The following is a 21,320-nucleotide window of genomic DNA, read 5'->3' as shown; positions in this document are numbered from 1 at the left end:
GCATCATTCCTTCCAAAGAAATCCCAGGGTTGATCTCCTTCAAATGGACTGGTTGGATCTCCTTGCAGTCCAAGGGACTCTCAAGAGTCTTCTCCAACACCACAATTCAAAAGCATCAATTCTTCGGCACCTAGCCTTCTTCACAGTTCAACTCTCACATCCATACATGACCACTGGAAAAACCATAGCCTTGACTAGACGGACCTTTGTTGGCACAGTAATGTCTCTGCTTTGGAATATGCTATCTAGGTTGCTCAGAACTTTTCTTCCAAGGAGTAAGCATTTTTTAATTTCATGGCTGCAGTCACCATCTGCCGTGATTTTGGAGCCCCAAAAAATAAAGTTTGACACTGTTTCCACGGTTTCTCCATCTATTGCCCATGAAGTGATGGGACCAGATGCCATAATCTTCGTTTTATGAATGTTGAGCTTTAAGGCAACTTTTTTACTCTCCACTTTCACTTTCATCAAGAGGCTTTGGAGTTCCTCTTCACTTTCTGCTGTAAGGGTGGTGTCATCTGCATATCTGAGGTTATTGATATTTCTCCTGGCAATCTTGATTCCAGCTTGTTTTTCTTCCAGTCCAGCGTTTCTCATGATGTACTCTGCATGTAAGTTAAATAAGGAGGGTGACAATATACAGCCTTGACGTACTCCTTTTCCTATTTGGAACCAGTGTGTTGTTCCATGTCCAGTTCTAACTGTTGCTTCCTGACCTGCATACAGATTTCTCAAGAGGCAGGTCAGGTGGTCTGGTATTCCCGTCTCTTTCAGAATTTTCCACAGTTTATTGTGATCCACACAGTCAAAGGCTTTGGCATAGTCAATAAAGCAGAAATAGATGTTTTTCTGGAACTCTCTTGCTTTTTCCATGATCCAGCGGATGTTTGCAATTTGATCTCTGGTTCCTCTGCCTTTTCTAAAACCAGCTTGAATGTCTGGAAGTTCATGGTTCACGTATTGCTGAAGCCTGGCTTGGAGAATTTTGAGCATTACTTTACTAGTGTGTGAAATGAGTGCAATTGTGCAGTAGTTTGAGCATTCTTTGGCATTGCCTTTCTTTGGGATTGGAATGAAAACTGAGCTTTTCCAGTCCTGTGGCCACTGCTGAGTTTTCCACATTTGCTGGCATATTGAGTGCGGCACTTTCACAGCATCATCTTTCAGGATTTGAAATAGCTCCACTGGAATTCCATCACCTCCACTAGCTTTGTTCGTAATGATGCTTTCTAAGGCCCACGTGACTTCACATTCTAGGATGTCTGGCTCTAGGTGGGTGGTCACACCATCGTGATTATCTGGGTTGTGAAGATCTTTTTTGTACATATATCCCCTCTTTTTAAAATTTCCTTGCCATTTAGGGTTCCATGGAACACTGAGTGGAGTTCCCTGTGCTGTATAGTTTGTTCTCATTAGCCGTCTACTTTATACATGATAGTGTACATATATGTCAATCCCGATCTCCCAGTTCATCCTTCCCCCTCTTCCCTGCCTTGATGCTCATGTTTGTTCTCTACATCTGTGCCTGCTTTCTGCCTTGCACAGAGGTTCATCTGTACCATTTTTCTAGATTCTGCATTTATGGAATAATATACAATATTATTTTTTCTGACTTACCTCACTCATGGATGACAGTCTCTAGGTCCATCCATGTCTCTGAATGGCAGTTTTGTTCCTTTTTAAGGCTGAATTATAACCTATTGTATATACATACCACATCTTCTTTATTGAGTCCTCTGTTGATGGACATTTAGTTTGCTTCCATGTCCTGATGATTGTTTATAGTGCTACAGTGAACACTGAGGTGCATGTATCTTTTGGAATTATGGTTTTCTCTAGGAATACACCCAGGAGTGGGATTGCTGGGTCATATGGTAGTTCTATTTTTAGTTTTTTAAGGAACCTCCATACTCTTCTCCATAGTGGCTGTGTCAGTTTACATTTCCACCAATGGTGCAAGAGGGCTCCCTTTTCTCCACACCCTCTCTAGCCTTTATTGTTTATAGATTTTTTGATGATGGCCATTCTGACCATTGTGAGGTAATACCTCATTGTGGTTTTGATTTGTGTTTCTCTAATAATTAGTGAGGCTGAACATCTTTTCATGTGCCTCCTGGCCATCTGTATGGCCATTTCTTCTTTGGAGAAATGTCTGTTTAGGTCTGCCACCCGTTTTTTGATTGGGGTGTTTGTTTTTATTTGATATTGAGCTACAGGTGCTTTTTGTATATTTTGGAGATTAATCCCCTGTCAGTTGCTTCATTTGCTGATAATTTCTTCCATTCTGAGAGTTGCCTTTGTCTTGTTTATGGTTTCTTTTGCTGTGGAAAAGATTTTAAGTTTGATTAGGTCCCATTTGTTTATTTCTATTTTCACTCCTTTAGGAGGTGGGTCATAAAAGATCTTGTTGTGATTTATACCAAAGAGTGTTCTGGCTGCATTTTTCTCTGAGAGTTGTATAGTGTCTGGCCTTACCTTTAGGTCTTTAAGCCATTTTTAGTTTATTTTTGTGTATGATCTTAGGAAGTGTTCTAATTTCATTTTTTCACAGGTGGCTGTCCAGTTTTCCCAGAACAACTTATTGAAGAGACCGTCTTTTCTCCATTGCATATTCTTGCCTCCTTTGTCATAGATTAAGTCACCATAGGTGTTTGAGTTTATCTCTAGGATTTATATCCTGTTCCATTGATCTGTGTTTCTGTTTTGTGCCAGTACTGTCATGTCTTGGTTACTGTAGCTTTACCGGATAATTTGAAGTCAGGGAGGGTGATTTCTCCAGCTCTGTTTTTATTTCTCAGGATTGCTTTGGCTATTCACGATCTTTTTATTTCCTTACAAATTATAAATGTTTTTGTTCTATTTCTAAGAAAAATGCCATTGATAATTTGATAGGGATTTCATTGAATCTGTAGATTGCTTTGGGTAGTATAGTAATTTTCATAGTATTGATTCTTCCAATTAAGAACATGATATAATCTCTCCACCTGTTTGTTGTTGTCTTTGATTTCTTTCATCAGTATATTATAGTTTTCTAAGTACAGGTCTTTTGCCTCCTTAGGTAGGTTTATTCCTAGGTGTTTTATTCTTTTTGTTACATGGCAGGAGTATTGAGTAGGGTCTCTTGGAGCACAACAGAAGATAAAAGAATACATTCTTTAGTGACAAGCTAAGGAGAAACTTCTGGGAGAAGTTGGATTTTCTTTGGATTCTTGAATTTAGAGCTTTAAAAGATCATTTTGTATGCCTCTTTATTTAATGCATGAGTAAACTGAGACCTACCAAGAGAGGGTGAGTTAGGAGTTAGAAACTGCATCTTCTGAGTCCCAATTCATAATTTTTCTTTCTCCATGCTAGTGTTTCAGTACTTTTTCCCAACCATTGATTGATAGCCAGTGATGTGTGAGGCCTTGGGTCATTTTATGGGAATTAAAAAGTGATAGAATTCCTGCCATCAGGAGATTCTAGTTAATTAGTGATGTTAACCACATACACATACACATATGTATGTATATATCCCACCATATTAGTTATAGGAGCAAAATCCCCTGTGAATACAGAGGACATGGTGACGAAAGCCCTGTGAAGCAAACATGACTGTATAGAGGGCTTCCAGTGTTTTACTTGAAGCATTGCCTGGAGGATAACCAACAGGTCTCTGCCTCCCCTTCCTGAGGAACAGGTTAAATCAAATCTTCTTAAAGCAAGACCACAGAAACCTCAGCATTCCCTTCTAGTTCATGGCTGATGTCTAATGCTCTTTCCTATAAATACACAGTGATATCCTTGAGGGCAGGCATTTTGTATCCCATAAAGTCTAGTCCATGTTCCTGTTCCTGCAACATATAGATGTTTAACAAATATTTGGATTATCGATGGTTATTCCTACAAAATTAAGGCTGGGATATGTGAGACTTGCGGTAGATTCTCCTAGAACCAGTGGGTTAGGGTGCTGCAACCTGCAGGCTGCTCTCCCAGGGATTTGTTGCCTGGGCAGAGGCCGGGAAATGGGATATGCTGGTTTGCATTGTGATTTTTTTTCTTTTTCTGTAATCCTGACCATGTAGCCCTAAAGTGGATCTGAAGTCTTGGACTTCTCTGCTCAAATGGGAGAAGATACAAAAGGAAACTGATTCTTCTTGACAGATACTCAGAATCTATTTCCTGTTTTTTTCTCACTTCACTTTTCAGTTTTATACACATATCCATGTGTACCCAGGACTGATCTGCTTCATATTTCTTTTACTTTTAAAATAATCCTATTTCTTTTCACCTTTTTTCTCCTCAACAGCATAGTCTCTCCACTACATTATAGCAGCCTTTGGAAAGCTTTGTCTAGCAATGAAAACATTGGGGAAAATTTCACTACTTCCTTTTTCTCCCCATTAAGGAAGAATAATTTATCTTAATAGATTACATTTTGAATGCATTATAAAACAAATTCCATCAATGATATACTTGCATTCAAATTTTGATTTATTATCTGAGATGGCTTGTTTTTAATATCTTTAGTAAACATGATCCCCAAAGATTTTCCTTAAACTTATCAGTGAACCCAAATGATCTTATGTCTTATTTGTGTTCTCTTTATTTCTGCTCTCCTTTTTTCTTATTATTTACCCTATGTTATCTTGAGAATATTTAGTTTACTGTCTGCAGTTTACATGGATAGGTCATCTCTTTCAGCACTCAGATCAGATGTCCTCCTTGGAAGGGTCTCAGTGAATTTCTTCATAAGGATCACAGCTGTATCTTTTGGTATCTATTACAGTCATGTGTTTGCTTCTATTTTGGGTTGTGTGTCTTTGGGGTAGGCATGCTATCTGTTTTACATCTACTACCCTCCCCTTTAAATGTAAAATCCCAATTATGAGTGGCTGGTACATACATTGAACTGACTTCAGAACTTACTTTCTGGGTAGGTAAGATCCTAAAACTTACTGTAATTTTAATGAGTTGTTTTTGTCTTTATATTTTCCACCCATAGGAAAAAGAAGACCATTTTGAATCTGTTCAACTGAAATCCTCAAGATCTCCAAATATATGAAAAGACAGTGCTGTAGCTGTCAGACTAATGAACAAAGAAACCCACTCTCTAGTTTTACAGAAGCATAGTTTAGAGCCTGTCCTCATATCCGGCACATTGGCGATGTTACAGAGGAGGGCCACGTCACTGAGAAGGGAAGGAGGTTGAAATGTTAGATTGCCTTATCACATGGTCAAGTGTCTTGCCAAAAATGAGAAAGCAAATGGTTTGAGTCTCAACTGAAGATGAAGCTCAACTCAGGAAGAGATTTATCTGTATATACACATAACTCAAAACCAAGGTTAAGCCCACCAGTGCACTGCTGATGCATGCCGTATAATTAATGGGTAATTTTTCTTCTTTATAAATTCTATATAAAAAGTGTGTTTGGAGGGCTGATGTGAGCATATTCATTGTGATCCCATGTATGTCTTTTCTTTGTTTATATTTTGGGGAAGATTTGAAAAATTTTTTAAGGTACAGTTATTTTTCCCATTATTTATTTTCCTGACCAACCTTTAAACATGTTTTCTATTAAAAATGATGAACAAAGAAAAACAATAGATTTTTCATTTTTCCATAGGGTATCCTTCTTGATTTCAGGAGCCTAAGTAAACAGTAATTCTTAATGAAGAGTCAGCATGTGTTTGGGTTATCTAAACTTATAATCGCCTTTGAAATTCCATCCTTGTTGGAACTGGTAAGAAGGGCTTTTTAAGAAATGGGATTCTTAAAAAAAATAAATAAAAAGGCAAAGAGAAGCTTAGACTTTCCCCTAATAAAAACAAGCTGACACTATCACAGAAGTCAAATGGCTTGAAACAACTTATGTAATACTTGAAGTATAATTTAGAATGAATAGGAAAGCTTTTTTTTTTTTTTAATCAAATCACTTGCAAAGTCATGAAAAAAAAAGTGGGATGGCTTGTGTATCAGTACAGATAACTGTACAGAGGTACTGGGATAATGTATGGCCTCCCGAAAATGGCAGTGGGTACATTTGCCCTGTGTCAAGCATCAAAGGTTACACGCTAGACTGTAAGGATTGTTACTTCCATAGAAGTTTGCTTTTTAAGTTACTTAGAAATTCAATTTTAGAATATTGCATATATCTGTATTCAAAATAAGAATGTTGTTGTACCATAGCAGCTATGAAATCAATATTGTTGCTCTTATTAAAAAATGATCCAGATAATTGTGGTATTTTCTCTAATGGACAGGTTATACTGATATTAGCAGGAATTGAATATTTGTCGAAAGAAGTTTGAACGAAGCTGGGTACGACCAATTTTGTGTAAACTTGTTTTAAAACTAGGAAAGGGGAGTTTCCTGACCATTTATAATCTAAGGTGATCTTGTTTGTTTTCAATAAACAGTGATCTTTACAGGTTTTAATCCAGAGTTTTAAAAAGATTGGTTATTGGCCAGTGAGGTAGGGCATAGGGACAAGTTTGTTAAATGTTTTGCCCCCAGTCTGTCAATGAGGTATACTTTGTAATTTTTGATTCAGCAGGTCATCCTTAGTTTTGTGGCCAATGAAGGAAAAATAAATAATTGAATTTATTTCACTGGTGGGTAAAACAGTGGACCATTCTGTTATTGTTGAATGAGTGTTTGTTTTGTGTATGTCACTACTGTTGGATTCATGAGTATGGGTGAGGTGAGCTTTGTTGTTTTTTGTGAAATTCACAGAGGATATTGCTTACATACACCTTTTCTACATTTAATTTCTTACATTATAGTGAAATTATTTTGGCATTGATCATTTTTATCCTGCCATGCTGCTGGTGAGCCATTCCCCATTTTGATAAAAAATTAAACAAAAGAATAAAAATACACTTGAAATACACCCTTTCAGAGGAGCCCTGGCAAAGTTGTGCAGACTGGACAGAGTCAGGAAGTTTCCACATGATCACCTGCCACCTCTGTCTTCATCTTTGCTGTGTTCAGCATGTATGTTCCAAGCCATAGAGATAATTGGGATTTGCTCACAGATAGTGTCTTTCTTCTCTTGTCACTGGACTAAAATCTCTGACATGTCAAAAATGCCTTAAATTTTAATGAACTCTCAGAAAACATAGTTGGTATTGAAAATTTTATTTATTTTTTTCTTATTTTAGATATTAAATAGATTTTGGCAGCTCAGTCCCATCTTTGGAAAGAGCTGACTTTTTCATTTGGATCCCAGTGGATTGTCATTTTATTTCAACCACTGAAGAAGTATGACAGAAGGAGGATATTATGAGGAAGATATTCAGATGAATTCTGGCTATAAAACTTACTTTATGTCTTGCCTTTGCAAAGCTCAGTGTAATGTTGAAAGGCATAAACAAATTAATCACGTTTCTGACTTTTAATTGACATTTGTTATATCTTTTCCCTTCTAGGTGGTAGAAGAAGAAGTTATTTGTTATTTTTCTAAAAGGCAGTTGTGAAGCTTTAAATACTCCATTAAGTCAGCTATCACCTATAAAATCTCTTAGTACTCTGTCAAAACATATTTAAATCAGTTTTCCACTGAATGAGATCCATGGATAAATTATATCATGCCATTTAACAGTGTTGAGCAATTTGACTTGTATTCACTTGATTTAAAAGATTGAACTTTATTTTTATTGACTTTTCCCCTCTTTGATCACTAGTAATCAAGTCCTTTTCAGGATTAAAAATGTTTCATAGTATTTTTGTGTAGATTTTTGTCATTATTTTCTTCCCAAGGAGAGAAAAGGTGATTTAAATGGTTATGTGGAAGGATCACCTGTGTCTAGTCATTTACCCTCTGGGGTAGTTCAAGACAAATCTGGTCAACTGTCATCTGACATCTGTCAGTAGAGTTACTTCCTGTGAATTCATGGTCATTCCTGATGGGAGGCTAATTAATATGCAGATCATTTCTCTCTTCCTCATGAATGTAAATTTCCTGAGAGCTGGGGTGGGAAGTTGATTTCATTGGCAGTGTATTGCTCACATTTACCTCTCTGTACTGAAGATAGGTAGAGTAGAACTTCTTCAGAGGATTTATATATCCTCACATCTATTTCCTAGTGACTATGAACATTATCTAAGGTTTACATGACCAAGTTCTAAATTAAGCTTGCTCTAAGAAAAGGACTCAAGGAGGATAAACCTAAAAAAATACCAACACCTGACTTCTTTGGACACTAAAATGGAGTTCACCTTCATAGTAAATGGCCAGAGATTACACTTTTGCTGAATTTTATTTCGGTTTAATGTTTTCAGATGAGTTCATTTTAGAATCATAAATGAAGTAAAAGATGGGGACAAATAACTGAAAATTAATTGATACTATTAATACAATTGCTATGAATGGATATTACTGTTGCAATTGTCTGGATCAGCAGTCCTTTTCTGTAAAGGGTCAGGTAGTATTTTCAGCTTTTCAGCCCATGTGGTCTCTGTTTCAGCTCTGCCATTGTAGCATGAAAGCAGCCACAGGTAGTCTATACACAAATGGGTATGGCTACATTCTGATAAAACTTGATGTACATGGAAATTTGAGTTCATTTCAATTTTACTTGTAATGAAATATTACTTTTGGTATTTTTTCTCCAATTATTTAAAAATGAAGAAGCATTCTTAGCTCACAGATTTTATAAAATCAGATGCTAGGCTAGGATTTGACCTGTGGGCTGTGGCTTGCTGACCACTGTTTTCCATCACTACAAGCCACAAGCAAAACTATTTGAAATAACCTATTTCCACAGATTCTTTGCCCTTTAGGAGTTTATACCTTCAAAGTTTCTCAAGTCTTTAGAGATGATCAAGAAAAAAATAGCCCATTGCCTTCCCTTGGTGATTTAATCACTCACCAAAGACAAAGCCAGATACTCCTCTGAGTTCCTTTTATAGTTCTGGGACTTGATTGTAGATATTGATTAGGAAATGATAAAACAAGTGAATTGGTTCAAGTCAACCAGTAAGATTGATTTAAAAGTCTTCTCTCATTGTGATTTCTATAACATTTATTGCTCAGGTAACTAGATTTGGAGATAATATTCAATCTCTTTGACAGATTTATTTCAGTTAACTATTTGGAAGTAACATATATTGATGCATAAAAGTAGTGTCAGCCTAGATTCTTGAGCTCTGGTGCTGGATAGGGTTCGCTGGCAGCACTGGAGCATCCATTGCATGTATTCAGGCCATGTACACCTCAGTCCACACGTATTTACCAAATCCTATTTTAAGACTGACTGAACTGCAAAGGACACTTAGGATTCCTTTAATTATTGGTGGTTCAAGAAACAGACCTCCAATTGCCTTGAGCAAAATATCCCAGTTAGGCTTTTCATTTGCTGGAATTTTCCTCATCTTATTAATAAAGACTCCTGAATGAAGAATACTATATAAAACAGCTTGTGGATATTGGTAAATTTGGTTTTGAAGGGAGTAATATTCCTTTTATCTTAGCTAGACATCTAAGGTTTTCCATCCAAGCCATCAACAGATTTCAGATTACCATTTCTTGGGTTAAATTAATGAGTCCAACCAGTGGGGATTATGCAAATCTAAACTTTCTTTCACAGAGCAGGAGTGATAATTGCCTTATTCATGGGTTTGGGCCTTGTAAGGACTGTGAAGTTTTTAATCCATACTGACCAGTCCATTCTGAAGGAGATCAACCCTGGAATTTCTTTGGAAGGAATGATGCTAAAGCTGAAACTCCAGTACTTTGGCCACCTCATGCGAAGAGTTGACTCATTGGAAAAGACTTTGATGCTGGGAGGGATTGGGGGCAGGAGAAGAAAGGTATGACAAAGGATGAGATGGTTGAATGGCATCACTGACTCGATGGACGCGAGTCTGAGTGAACTCCGGAAGTTGGTGATGGACAGGAGGCCTGGCGTGCTGCGATTCATGGGGTCGCAAAGAGTTGGACATGACTGAGCGACTGAACTGAACTGATGTTCCATCTTCCTGGCACCTCACTTTATTTTTGCTTCTCTCTGGCCTTTTGCTACAGAGCTCTGACACCCCAAACTATCATGGTGGATACATGGATAAAGCAGGGGGGCTAGCTGAGAGGAACTGCGGGGTTGAAGTCTGCAAAGATACACTGGCTGAATTACCTCCTTTCTCAGCCACTCTGTTAATTTGTCTTCTATGTGGTCTGCAAACCAGCTTGCCTCACAGTTTGCAAATGGGACCTTTTTATGTTACTGTTTTTATGTTACTGAGTGGGCAAGTGAATATTAGTGTTTAAACTAGAGAGGACACAGAGAATTTCAAAAGCTGTAAACACTCAGGAATCCAACAAAAATCAACCATATCGTGTGGCTCTGGCATGTTTTTTTATGAGTGGGATACATCATTCTGCTTGAGTTCCTTGCATTCAGGACATTTTTGCAAAGATGGATCAGCTCAGCAAGAATTATATTCTGAGAGAATGAAATGTTGTTACTGGAGTTAAAAAAAATCAATCCAAAACCTATTGGTTTGAAATGGCTCATGTAAAAAAGATTTTGTGGTTGCTATTTTCCATACATATGCTGAATGCTCTTTAAAAAAATTACTACTTCTAGGGATCACATGTTAGGGTATGTGCATTTGAGTCGGAAACACGGTTCATGGCAGGGAAGAAAAAGATGATGAGAGCTGTCAGTCAATGCACTTTCAGTGTAAAGACAGGGAGTGAAATACAGTGACCACAGATCAAACCCAGTCCTCAGAAACACCCACTCAGGATTCACCCACAACTTAATTGTCTTGTTTAAGAAGATCCCCGATCAGTTTGGTTGTTTTGGGCATCAGCAGTGACTCTGAACAACTTACCTGATATTGCCTTCCTTGGCCTGTCAAATCCCATCAGTGGACTGAGTTATTTTCTCTACCATCAGCCTTGCCTCAGCCTTGATTTTGAGCAGGTACTCATTCTGAGCACACCTATCTAGCACTCCTGCCAGTTTCAGTCACAACAGAGTTCTTTTTTGACATCCAGTGTCTTTTTGACAACTACTGTTACCCAATCTGCCACGCCCACTCCCTCCCATCCATGTTTTGAATCTGAGAATTTAGAGACTGTTTGCAGTGTTGTCTTTGAGCATCTGGTGAGTTTTGGACACATTGATGAGGGTGCCAATTCAAAGGCCTCTAGAAGGAAGAAGAGAATTGCTAACATAGGACTCCTCAGTTTATTTCCTTCAAGGCCAGTCATGTTAGCTTTTATGCACCTACGCGTTATTTCTGGATATTTTAAAAATAGTCTTGATTATCTAGGCCCTGGTTATTTAGCCTGTGGGTCCCTCCTAGCCTCTTCTTCCTGTCACTGTCTCCCTCAGTGGCAGTCTCCTCATTAGCATATTTTCCAGTCTTGATGCTTCTTAAAGGAAAGTACTTGGTAATCTTCTTTTTCCCTATCATGAGTTGAAGCATGGCCCCCTAGAAGTTACATATCCTAATGTTACTTCATTTCAAAAAAGGGCCTCAGCAGATGCAATTAAGGATCTTGAGATAAGATCATCGTGCTTTATCTAGGTGTACCCTAAATCCAATGACAAGTGTCCTCATAAGAGACACATAGAGGAGAATGTGACATGAAGACGGTTGCACAGATTGGAGTGATATGATGTCAGGAAGCTGACCACCACCAGAAACTAGAAGAGGAATGGGACGGATTCTCCCCATAGCCAATAAGGTGCAGCTGCGCAGAGTCAATTTTTGTTGTTTTAGGCCACTGAGTTCATGTTATGTTGTCAGATTAGTTACAAGAAATTAATACATGCTCTGTCCATGGTATCTGGTGCAGGACCTCGCAGATAGTTAGATTCTCAGTGATTTTTCTACATTAATAAATGATTTGTGACTCAAGGACTTATCAGGAGAAATAGGACAGTACTGGTAAGAATGACCCCATTTTAGCTTATCCGTGCTTTCCCTTTGTGCTCCTTTATTTAGGTTAGTAAAATATTCAAGTTTAGTGACAAGTCTATGTGCTCCTAAACATTGTTCTTGGGACTTTCGAAAAGAAGATATCCTGCATTTTCATTGCCTCATTCAGCTGTGAAACACCAGAGTAATTTTCCAATGGAATAAGATGCTTTTCCAGGCTCCTTGCTAGAAATTTAGGTGGTTTTGGGAAATGAGAGCCATCAAACCTTCCCTGACAGGTCAGTTTTGGTATTCAGAGGAATACAGGAATGGAAGAACTCTCTCCTCACCTCAGAGACCTATTCGGGCAAATTCAGGGCTGGCTTGCAGATGTGGCTTAAAGAAACCAATAAGGGTATTATTGTCTGGACCACTGTAATAACCTGATTTTTATGGTGTCATCAGTCAAATTCTGATCATGTGATCTGCAAAGATCTGCAAAGAAGTCTAGACATGCTTACAGCTCTCTTACAGGGTAAAACTTGTGTTCAGTGTATCTATTAACAGATGTAAAGAGAAGCATAGTTAGATAAATTCCTCCAACAATAAAATAGAAATGGTCTAAATCAACATATTCAAATTACCTGGAATGATTAAATAAGAACAAGGCCATTATCCACCATGCTGGAAAACCTTGAAGGTTTTATTCTCAGTATCTTTACATTAATACAGATGCTTTTGATTTTGTGCTGAGAAAAACAATCTGTTACACATAATGTAACTTTAATATACAACATAGAAACTCATCCTAAGTTAGTTACAACAAGGGCCTACAAAAAACTTCATAGGAAAAAAAGTTACCTAATATTGCCACCATATTTTCTATTAGACTGACCCTGTCACACCCTGTCACCAGTGCTCAGCTCTGTAAACAATGGGTTATTTCCAGGTTCTAAGGAATCATTAATAATCACTAAAATCAGTCTAAAAAGTTCTAGCACATCACTATATACTGTACAGTCCTTAAAAATAATTTATTGTACTGTTTCTAAAAAAAGGTACTAGGGGTATTCTTTTGCTGTTTCCACATTCTGGAGCTGCACATGAGCACTTTCATCTAATATCCTAAAAACACGACAACTGAACTGCAATTCACAATCACAGAGATGAGGTGGTGGAGTCGAGGACTTCCCGGCCGTTGCACACCGTTGGCATGTATGTGCTGGCAGAGGCTGGAAAACAGAGCAGGACAGAAAATTCTGCATTAGTCAAGGGGGCCATAGAGCTACTGGCACAGGTAATCCTAGATACTAGTTAGAATTAAGTGGGAAACTCCTTTTAACTTGGCTTTAGAAAATGCTAGGTGATTTAATGCTGCAGCAGGTCAAGTTTCAAAATGTGCTCTGCACAAAGTTAGTGTGTATCCCAGATCTTACCTCCACTAATGTCATACCTCTTGGAAAGAGTTGATAAGCATAATCACTGTTGAAAGAAGTCACTTGTAGGTTTAAAATTAACTCTGGTAATTTCCAAACTGGTTAAAATACAGTGCGTAAAATTGAATACTCATGGCAATTTACTTAGATTGTTAAATTAATTATTATTTTCACTACCTTCATTAATTTTGTTCTCTATGGACAGGATGACTCTGTAGACCCAAGAGTCATCTGTGAACCCACTGCCTTTGAGAATAGTTTCACGTGTTTTCATTCTTCAAGTGGATAACCTCAGTGATAATTCTAGTGAGAGCTGAGTTGTAAGAACTTCAATTTCATAACAGTTTGCAGAAAGAAAGGCATTTCAAAGGGATGATGCTCTCATTAGTGACAACAGTGATGACTATGTCAGGGTGTGAGTATAATATGGATACAAATATTCATTCTTTTTATGGGTCATCATTTTCCTAGATGAAATTCCTAGCTGAACTTGTTTTGAACATTTTTTTGGTGAGAAATATAAAGACAGCTAAGTTATATTTATGTCTCCCTGAAAGATTTTTCCTTTTACCGAATGAGAACAAAAGCAATACCCCCCATCCTCCATGGGATGAAACAACATGGCCAAGAGAATCAGTTAGCAATGGCCTCACATTACCTTTTGGAACTGCTGACATCCTGTCCTTGGTCTGTCCATCTGGCGTGCTCTGACCTACAGGAGCTGATCTCCTTGGCTACCTGACCACAGCCCAGGTCAGGCTGCCCAGTCAGCTGTCCCATTCTTTAAAGACATAGCTCTCTCAGTTAATAATCAAATAAACTTAACTTCATGCTAGAGTGTTCATGTTCACTGCTGCTGCTGCTGCTGCTGCTAAGTCACTTCAGTTCAGTTCCGTTCAGTTCAGTCGCTCAGTCGTGTCCAACTCTGTGCGACCCCATAGACGACAGCCCAACAGGCTCCCCCGTCCCTGGGATTCTCCAGGCAAGAACACTGGAGTGGGCTGCCATTTCCCTCTCCTCATGTTCACTATCATAGTGGAAATATTCTTGCCACATGAAACTGCATTTTTCATAGGAATGTCTGTAAACGTGAAGGAGAAGCTAATTGTGAAATTTGCTACTATGTGGCATTCAGTGTGGGAACATTCACCATAGCTGGAGCACTAGAAGTCTTTCAGCAGACACCCTGCCAGGGAAACTCCAGCCTCTCAATTCTGTGCTATTTGTCTCGGTGTGTGAGAAAATCAGAAAGTCAAGTCTGTGTGGCTGCCTAAGGTTACAGAGGAGTCATGTGACGTGCTAACTCTTTTGGAGATTCTTCCCTTTTATCATTTTTAGAATGAGGCTCACTTTTCTTTACCATGTGATCCCACTAGAAGCTACAATATCCCGGGGGACAGGGATGGCATAATCTACATTTCCTGGAACTTCCATGGTGAAGACACAGTGTGTACCAGATAAATATTTAATGGAAGGTGATACATGATAATAATTAAAAATATGACGGCATTAATTATTCTTTGCAAAGCTTCTTCATATACTTTATCTGATTCTTGCTTCATCAAAGCTAGGTAAGGCAAGAGAAAGAACAAGGTGAAATGAAGTTCAAACCACGGTTCACTGGAAACCCAGGGGAGTGCTCCCGGCCACTCAGTGGGCATTTTTTCTCCAGCTTCCTTGTGTTCACCTGTCTACTTGGCATCTCCATGTGGCTGTTTAATAGACATTTCAGAATCAAGTGGCCCACACATAATTTTGATTTCTTGACCTGTCCCTGTTTAGTCTTCCTTTTCTCAGTGAACGGTCTCACCATCTGGCCAGTTATCCAAACCAAAAGTCTAACATTTACACTTCCTTCCTTTTTCTCTCTCCTCCCATGCCAAACCTATCCTCAGGTCCCATCAGCTGTGTCTCTACCACCAGCTACTTGTCTGTTTGCATCCAGTGCCCTGGGCCAGGCCAGCACTCTCTCTCTCTTGGCTACTGTAACAGCTGCACCACTGGGCTATCTGTGTCCATCCTTGCTTCCCTGCAGTGCTTTTCTCTACAGCAGCCAGCGTATTTGTAAATGTAAGTCACCTATGTACACACCTCCCGTGGCGCCTCTGTGCTCTCCTAACTCTGGTTTATAAATCTCAGCATGATTTAGACACTGCTTAGCTTTCTGAGTTCACCTAATTCTCTCCTCCTCCAACCCTCATCCCCTTTGGATTTTGTTCTCTAATACAGAATATGTTTCTCAATTTCTGGCCTTTTAAAATTGCTGTTGCTTCTACCAGGAATATTATTTCCTCTCTTAATCACATATCTGGCTGCTTCTTGTCAGACACATGTGAAATGTCATCCTCTGGAAAAAGGCCATCCAGCCATCTAGTCTAAAGTAACCAACCAGTTACTCTCTGTCATGTTACCCAGTCTTAAAACTGACTTTTTCCCTTGCCTTTTTTTTTCCCCTTAGCATCTTAAGTCTTACACTCTTGACTAGAAAGTATGCTGGGGCTCTGTTTGTCTTTTTCATTATTTTATTCATCTTGCTGATCATGGAACAGACACTGTATAAATACTTTTTTGAATGATTGTATGAATGGTTGCCTTTCAAAAAACGGTGGAGCCAATGGAAATTTCAACAGGGGAAATAATTTATTATCCTGAAGAAATGACAGCAAATGTGAGGCTTGTGAGTGGCCTTGTTTTGGAACGAGCTGGCCTTTCTCCTTCTCAAGTCGCACAGTGGCATCAACTGTGCTTGTAGAAAACTGGCTGGGCTGTGAGCATCCCATGGCAGTACTGCCTTTGACATTTTGACTAAGCTCTTCATCTTTTCCAGGATCAAGTTTTATTATTTCTGTGCAGGATTTTCATTTTCAGACATTGAAAAGGAATGATGTGTCATGGGGGTACGTCTAGCATAACCAGGGATTAGTGTGTTAGTGCTCCTTGCTGTCCACCTTGAACTTGTCTAATCCCCTCTACCTGCATTTGTAAAGATGGTATCAGAAACCTACTCCAATGTTGCCCATACTATTGTAGAATTTGATGAATGCTTTCTTAAGTGTGCACTTATGATCTGCTTGCTCACTGCATTCTAATTTCTTAAAAATCATGTATATTTTGACCACATAGGTAAGAAGTACATGGGCTGCAAAGGCAGGCACATGGAAAATTCTCAAACTATCAGTGTCACATAATCTGCCAAACACCATGTGAACGTCATCATGGAATGTTACGGAGTAACCTGAAATTATCTATCTGCTTCATAGGGACTTTAAAGGGGACACCCTATGATAGAATGTCTAAACTATTTGAGAGGAAGTAGTGCAAATTCAAGGTCTTCTTGCAAGGAATAACAACAGCAAAAAACCCACAAGACACTGCAGTTTTATTTTTTTCCTAAACACTTTCTAGTGTATAAAAGGGGATTGTAACTTGTATTTTTCTGCTTTTCTTTTACTGTTTCATCTGTAGCTTTTGTCAGTGCATTTTTTATTATGTAAAAGATATTCTCATTTTTGTACATGCTGCTGAATATAGCAGAAGAAATGACTGTTGATGAGTTTACCATCACAATTACTTTGCCTTTCATAAATATTTGACACATGCCTCCTGTATTAGTCCATCTGTTATTCCCCAAGGTAGTAAAATACGTGGAAGGGGAAAGTACTGTCATTTTTGTGTGTGTGTGTTTAGGATGAGCTTTTCTACGATTCTAATGAAATTCTCACAAGATTTTTAATGGCATAAGTTTAGCCTATTTTATTAAGTGCGGTTAGGCAGATTTCTGTAATTGTCCTTTCTGTCAGAAATAAGAAGTGTGCAGGCTTATTTTTGGCTTTCCTGGGAGTGGGGGTGAGTAGCAGCTGTTACTCTAGGTTAACATGGTACTTTTTGCTATTTAAAGTGAAAACTGAAGAAAGCTGAAAAAGACCTAATAAGTTCCACAGCTGACCACAGAAGGACCATTCACGTCCATCAGAAGGCATGTTTTGCTTCACAAACGTTGGTGAAGCCTTAGAGATCAATGCAGCCAAGTGGCAGCTTTGTCTAGCACCATGAAATCCATTTTTCTTGTACCAGGAATGCAGGGACTGGCCAGGCTTTGGAGAAAATGACCCAGTTTTTCTGAGTAACTGGGCTCTCAATCAATGCTAAACATATTTATTCAATAGATTCTTATGGATGCCAAGTCTGTTAGTCAGTTCAATAGCTGAGACTTGATTCCTGAGAATCAGTGTGTTACTCTGTGTAATAAATACATCAGACTTAGAAAAAAAATAAACATTTAAATAGAACAGACATTCCAGTCTGTTTCCATCTGCTCCATTTCCTTGCTCCCAGTGACCCCGAATAATTTCTCCCAGTGTATCTGCTTCTTTAGAGATTTTACTGCTATGGTCAAGGAATACAATTTCCATCCACTATCTGTTGCCTTGTCCTCCTGCTTTGTTATTGGGCCTGTTTTTGTTTTACTCTTCACCTTAATTTACTTGTGCTAGGGCCCCTTGGTCCCATTTCAAAAGAAGTGCATGTGTTGATAATGTTGTCTGGGCAGATGTGACACTGCTAGCCAACCGTTTGGTAGCCTTGCTATGTTGAGATTTCTCAGTAGGAGACAGAGAATCCATTATTAATAATTTAACTTTCCCTTTACAACCAAAATGTCTTCACCTGTTACCAGTAGTTTGAAGAGGAAATTATTTTCTATAAACTCAAGAGTTAGTTTCCAAATGTGGAGTTAGAACTTAAGAAAGCAAAGATTGCTTCATTTAGTGATTCATTTCTTATGAGACAAGATTCATGGAAAGAGAAAATAGAACCCATGATACAACTTAATTACCTTATCAACAGAAATTCCACTTGATCTTCAGCTTAATACCTCAGTCCATTTTGCCACATAATGCTGTCGTGTTTTCTTTCCAATTATGTTCCTTTATCTTCTCTTCCCTCCCCCAAGAAATACCAAAGTTGGATGCACAATAATCTCTAAATAAAAATATTCAAGAAGTTTTTGTACTGTTCTACTTATTTTTTGTTCTTCTCCCCTCTTCTTAGTTGCTAAACAGCTGCTGACCACAGAAGGACCATTCACGTCCATCAAAAGGCATGTTTTGCTTCTGTTTTTCCTCTTTTCTATCCAAATGTATTCTCAGGCTAGGATCAGAAACTCATTTACAACAATTAATTCAAACAACGAATAGGAGTTGTAAATGCTACTACATCTAGGGATCCAAATCGAAAGCTGAAAGTGTTAAACTCTATTAAAATAATGGCAGGTATTAGTCCTTCTTTCTTGTGAAGCTGATCCTGATAGCCTCGTCTTCCAGTTACCCCCAGCATCTGCACACTGTATTGTCTTCCATCACTACCATCCTGATTTAAATCATCATCTGGGCTAGGCAGCAGCCTGCTAAATGAGGTAGGTCTTTGCCTGCTCCCTGTCTTATATTCTGCCCACACAGATAAAACAATGCTTTACAAGTCGGGTCTTGCCACTTCTGATGAAACCCTTCGAGTGTTTTCCCAGTTCTTTCAGTAGAAAAGTAAAAGTCCTTATAATACCTCCAGAATCCTAAAGGATCTGCTCCATCTTTGTCCTCATCTCCTCTCCCTTTCACCACTTACCTATAGGCTCATTGCCTCTTTGACCCTTTGCACGTGCTGTTTCTCATGTGTGGAATGTTTCCCCAGATATCAGCATAACTCCCCTCTTTCATTTCCTTCATGACTCTGCTCAGCGTCACCTTATCACTTCCTCCCATTTTATAAAAATAGTAACACATTCTATTCCCCATCTGCCTCATTTGCCTGTGTTTCCTACTATTTTCTACACATTGCTTATCAACCAGCACCTGAGTTATTATGGAGTATTGGTTTCTCTGTGCCCCACCTTGCTTGATGAGAATGCAAGCATCATGAGTATACAGTTTGTCCATTTCATCCATGACCACAGTGCCTAGAGCTGAGCTTGGACACAAAATTTCTTTAATCAAAGTGTAAATTATCCATCAAATTGGTCACATTTACTTGGTTAGTGTTTCCTTTCCCAAAGCCTTTGCAATTACTCCAGGTGAGGTAGAAATGTTAAAATTTTTTTTACATATGAGTAGGCGTTTTCCTGCTACAGGCATACAGATATCTCCATTTATGGGTGTTCTCTAGAGAATTTCACTTAAAATGTAAAAGAAGTAGATGAAATAGGATATAATAAATTGATGTTAGACCCTTTGCTTTGTTTTAAGGTATTGATCTCCTGAGATCAATGTATGGACAGTATTTGATTAAATACATATTTTCTTTTTTATTGACATATATGCATAGTTCTGAACATGGTACCTTATTCTTAAAGGCGTTAATAAATTTGGGGTTACATGGAAATGCATATGACTATAAGTATCTCTGATACAATGCTAAACTCTCTAGGAACTTTCTTTGAACTCCTGTGTTTATGTTCCATGCTAATATACAATACAGAAGAGAAACTATACAACATAATTTAATTCAAGAGAGTGAGGCTTTTAAAAAACTATGTTAATGGGAGAAATTATATCTCTGACATAGACAATTAGAGAGGGTCACCATTAACTATATTCCTTTGTCTTCATCAAATCACGTTTTCAAAGAAACTTTGTGGGTAGCCCTTTTGGAATACGTCACCTTGTCTGTGTGCAGCCAGGGTGTGGGGGTCACAGGGCTTTCAGAGAGACATGATTTATGGTGCTGAACTCCTTGCTATGGGTTTTTGAGAGGAACGCAAGTCTGCACCCATGCTGCTAGAACAAGATGACGTCATGTGCCGTGCTTAAGAGAAAGCTTTGAACTTAAGAAATCACTGAATTTGCAGATGCTAAGATTTGCTCACTGTCAGAATGGTCTCTGAGATGACTTCTGTAACTGAACTGAGGTAGAAACTCCAGAGAGTCCAGAGGAGCCACAGAGAAGCTTTTGAGAGTTTTATCTATGACTTCAGTTATCAAATTCCATCAAGTACCTAGTAGATGGGACCTTGGTTTTCTCATCTACAAATGTGTTTGTTAGAATAAATGGTCCATATCATCCCTTGCAGCTCCAGTCTCTGTATTAGAGGAGGCGGGCTATAGTTACTTGGGGAAAACCTAGGAAAATAGTAGAAGTAAAGAGAAAATGATTTAAAGGCTGTGTAAAAGTGGTTGTGAGACAAGTAGATGGAAATGTCAAATAAAAGGAGAGGTATTAAACATCAGCTCCCTGATGTATATGGGGTTACCTATTATAGCTGGAGACTACCCTTCCTTCCTCAATGAGGGAGAAAAAGCCAATAGAAAGTGGTTTTCAGGAGTGCTGTGGACTTGGCTTTCTTAAGGCAAAATGGATTGACATCTATCTGATTTGGATGCACTAGGTGTATTCTGCCTGAAGCAAATGGCTTAACTTGCTGAAAACTCTAAGCTCTTCCTACATTGGTCAGAGAGGATTTATGTTTATAATATACTTATGCCTGTGGCAGAGAAGACCGTCACTTCAGTGTGGGTTGCCAAATAACTTCCTAATTTGCTGGCCAGTCGTCATGAGACTCCCTGAACTATAAAGTGCAGGTATGTTATACTGTTTTTCTGAACTATCAGTGTAGAGAAGCAGCTTGGTATTATGTGCTTTATTTTCTTTTATAAAGTGCTATTCAGAGTTGAACAGTGGCTTACCCCCACCAACTGGGGTATCTTCAAAGCTTGACCACTGATAAGTACAAAATCTGGCCCTCATGCAGTTCCTTTCTGTTGGTATCGATCCCTGGCACATTATGCTGTGATGCTAGAAGACTGTTCCCTTTACCATTTTATTTTATTAAAAGATTTTTGCTTGATGTGGGCCATTTTTAAAAAGTCTTTATTGAATCTGTTACAATATCACTTTTGTTTTGATTTTGTTTTTTTTGGCCCTGAGGCTTACGGGATATTAGCTCCCAAACCCAGGATTGAACCTGCCTCCTCTGCCTTGGAAGGTGAAGTCTTAACCACCGGACTGCTAGGGAAGTCCCTCCCTTTATCTTTTTAGACTACTGC

General features: G+C 38.6%; 2 protein-coding genes across 2 annotated transcripts in view; one reads left to right on the top strand and one right to left on the bottom strand.

The window, feature by feature from the left end:
• Nucleotides 1-5,581, top strand: part of KIAA1324L (KIAA1324 like) — a 212,874-nt gene extending 207,293 nt beyond the window's left edge. The window contains exon 22 of the mRNA XM_018047288.1: nt 4,985-5,581. Within this exon, the coding sequence (XP_017902777.1) occupies nt 4,985-5,044 (60 nt within the window). The 3' untranslated portion in view covers nt 5,045-5,581. The remainder of the gene's footprint in view (nt 1-4,984) is intronic.
• GRM3 (glutamate metabotropic receptor 3) overlaps nt 12,527-21,320 on the bottom strand; it is a 242,631-nt gene continuing 233,837 nt past the window's right edge. The window contains exon 6 of the mRNA XM_018047287.1: nt 12,527-13,083. Coding sequence (XP_017902776.1) covers nt 13,010-13,083 — 74 coding nt within the window. The 3' untranslated portion in view covers nt 12,527-13,009. The remainder of the gene's footprint in view (nt 13,084-21,320) is intronic.

The sequence above is a fragment of the Capra hircus genome, chromosome 4 (assembly GCF_001704415.2).
Source record: "Capra hircus breed San Clemente chromosome 4, ASM170441v1, whole genome shotgun sequence".
Taxonomy (NCBI): Eukaryota; Metazoa; Chordata; class Mammalia; order Artiodactyla; family Bovidae; genus Capra; species Capra hircus.
This window is presented reverse-complemented; position numbering and strand designations above follow the sequence as displayed.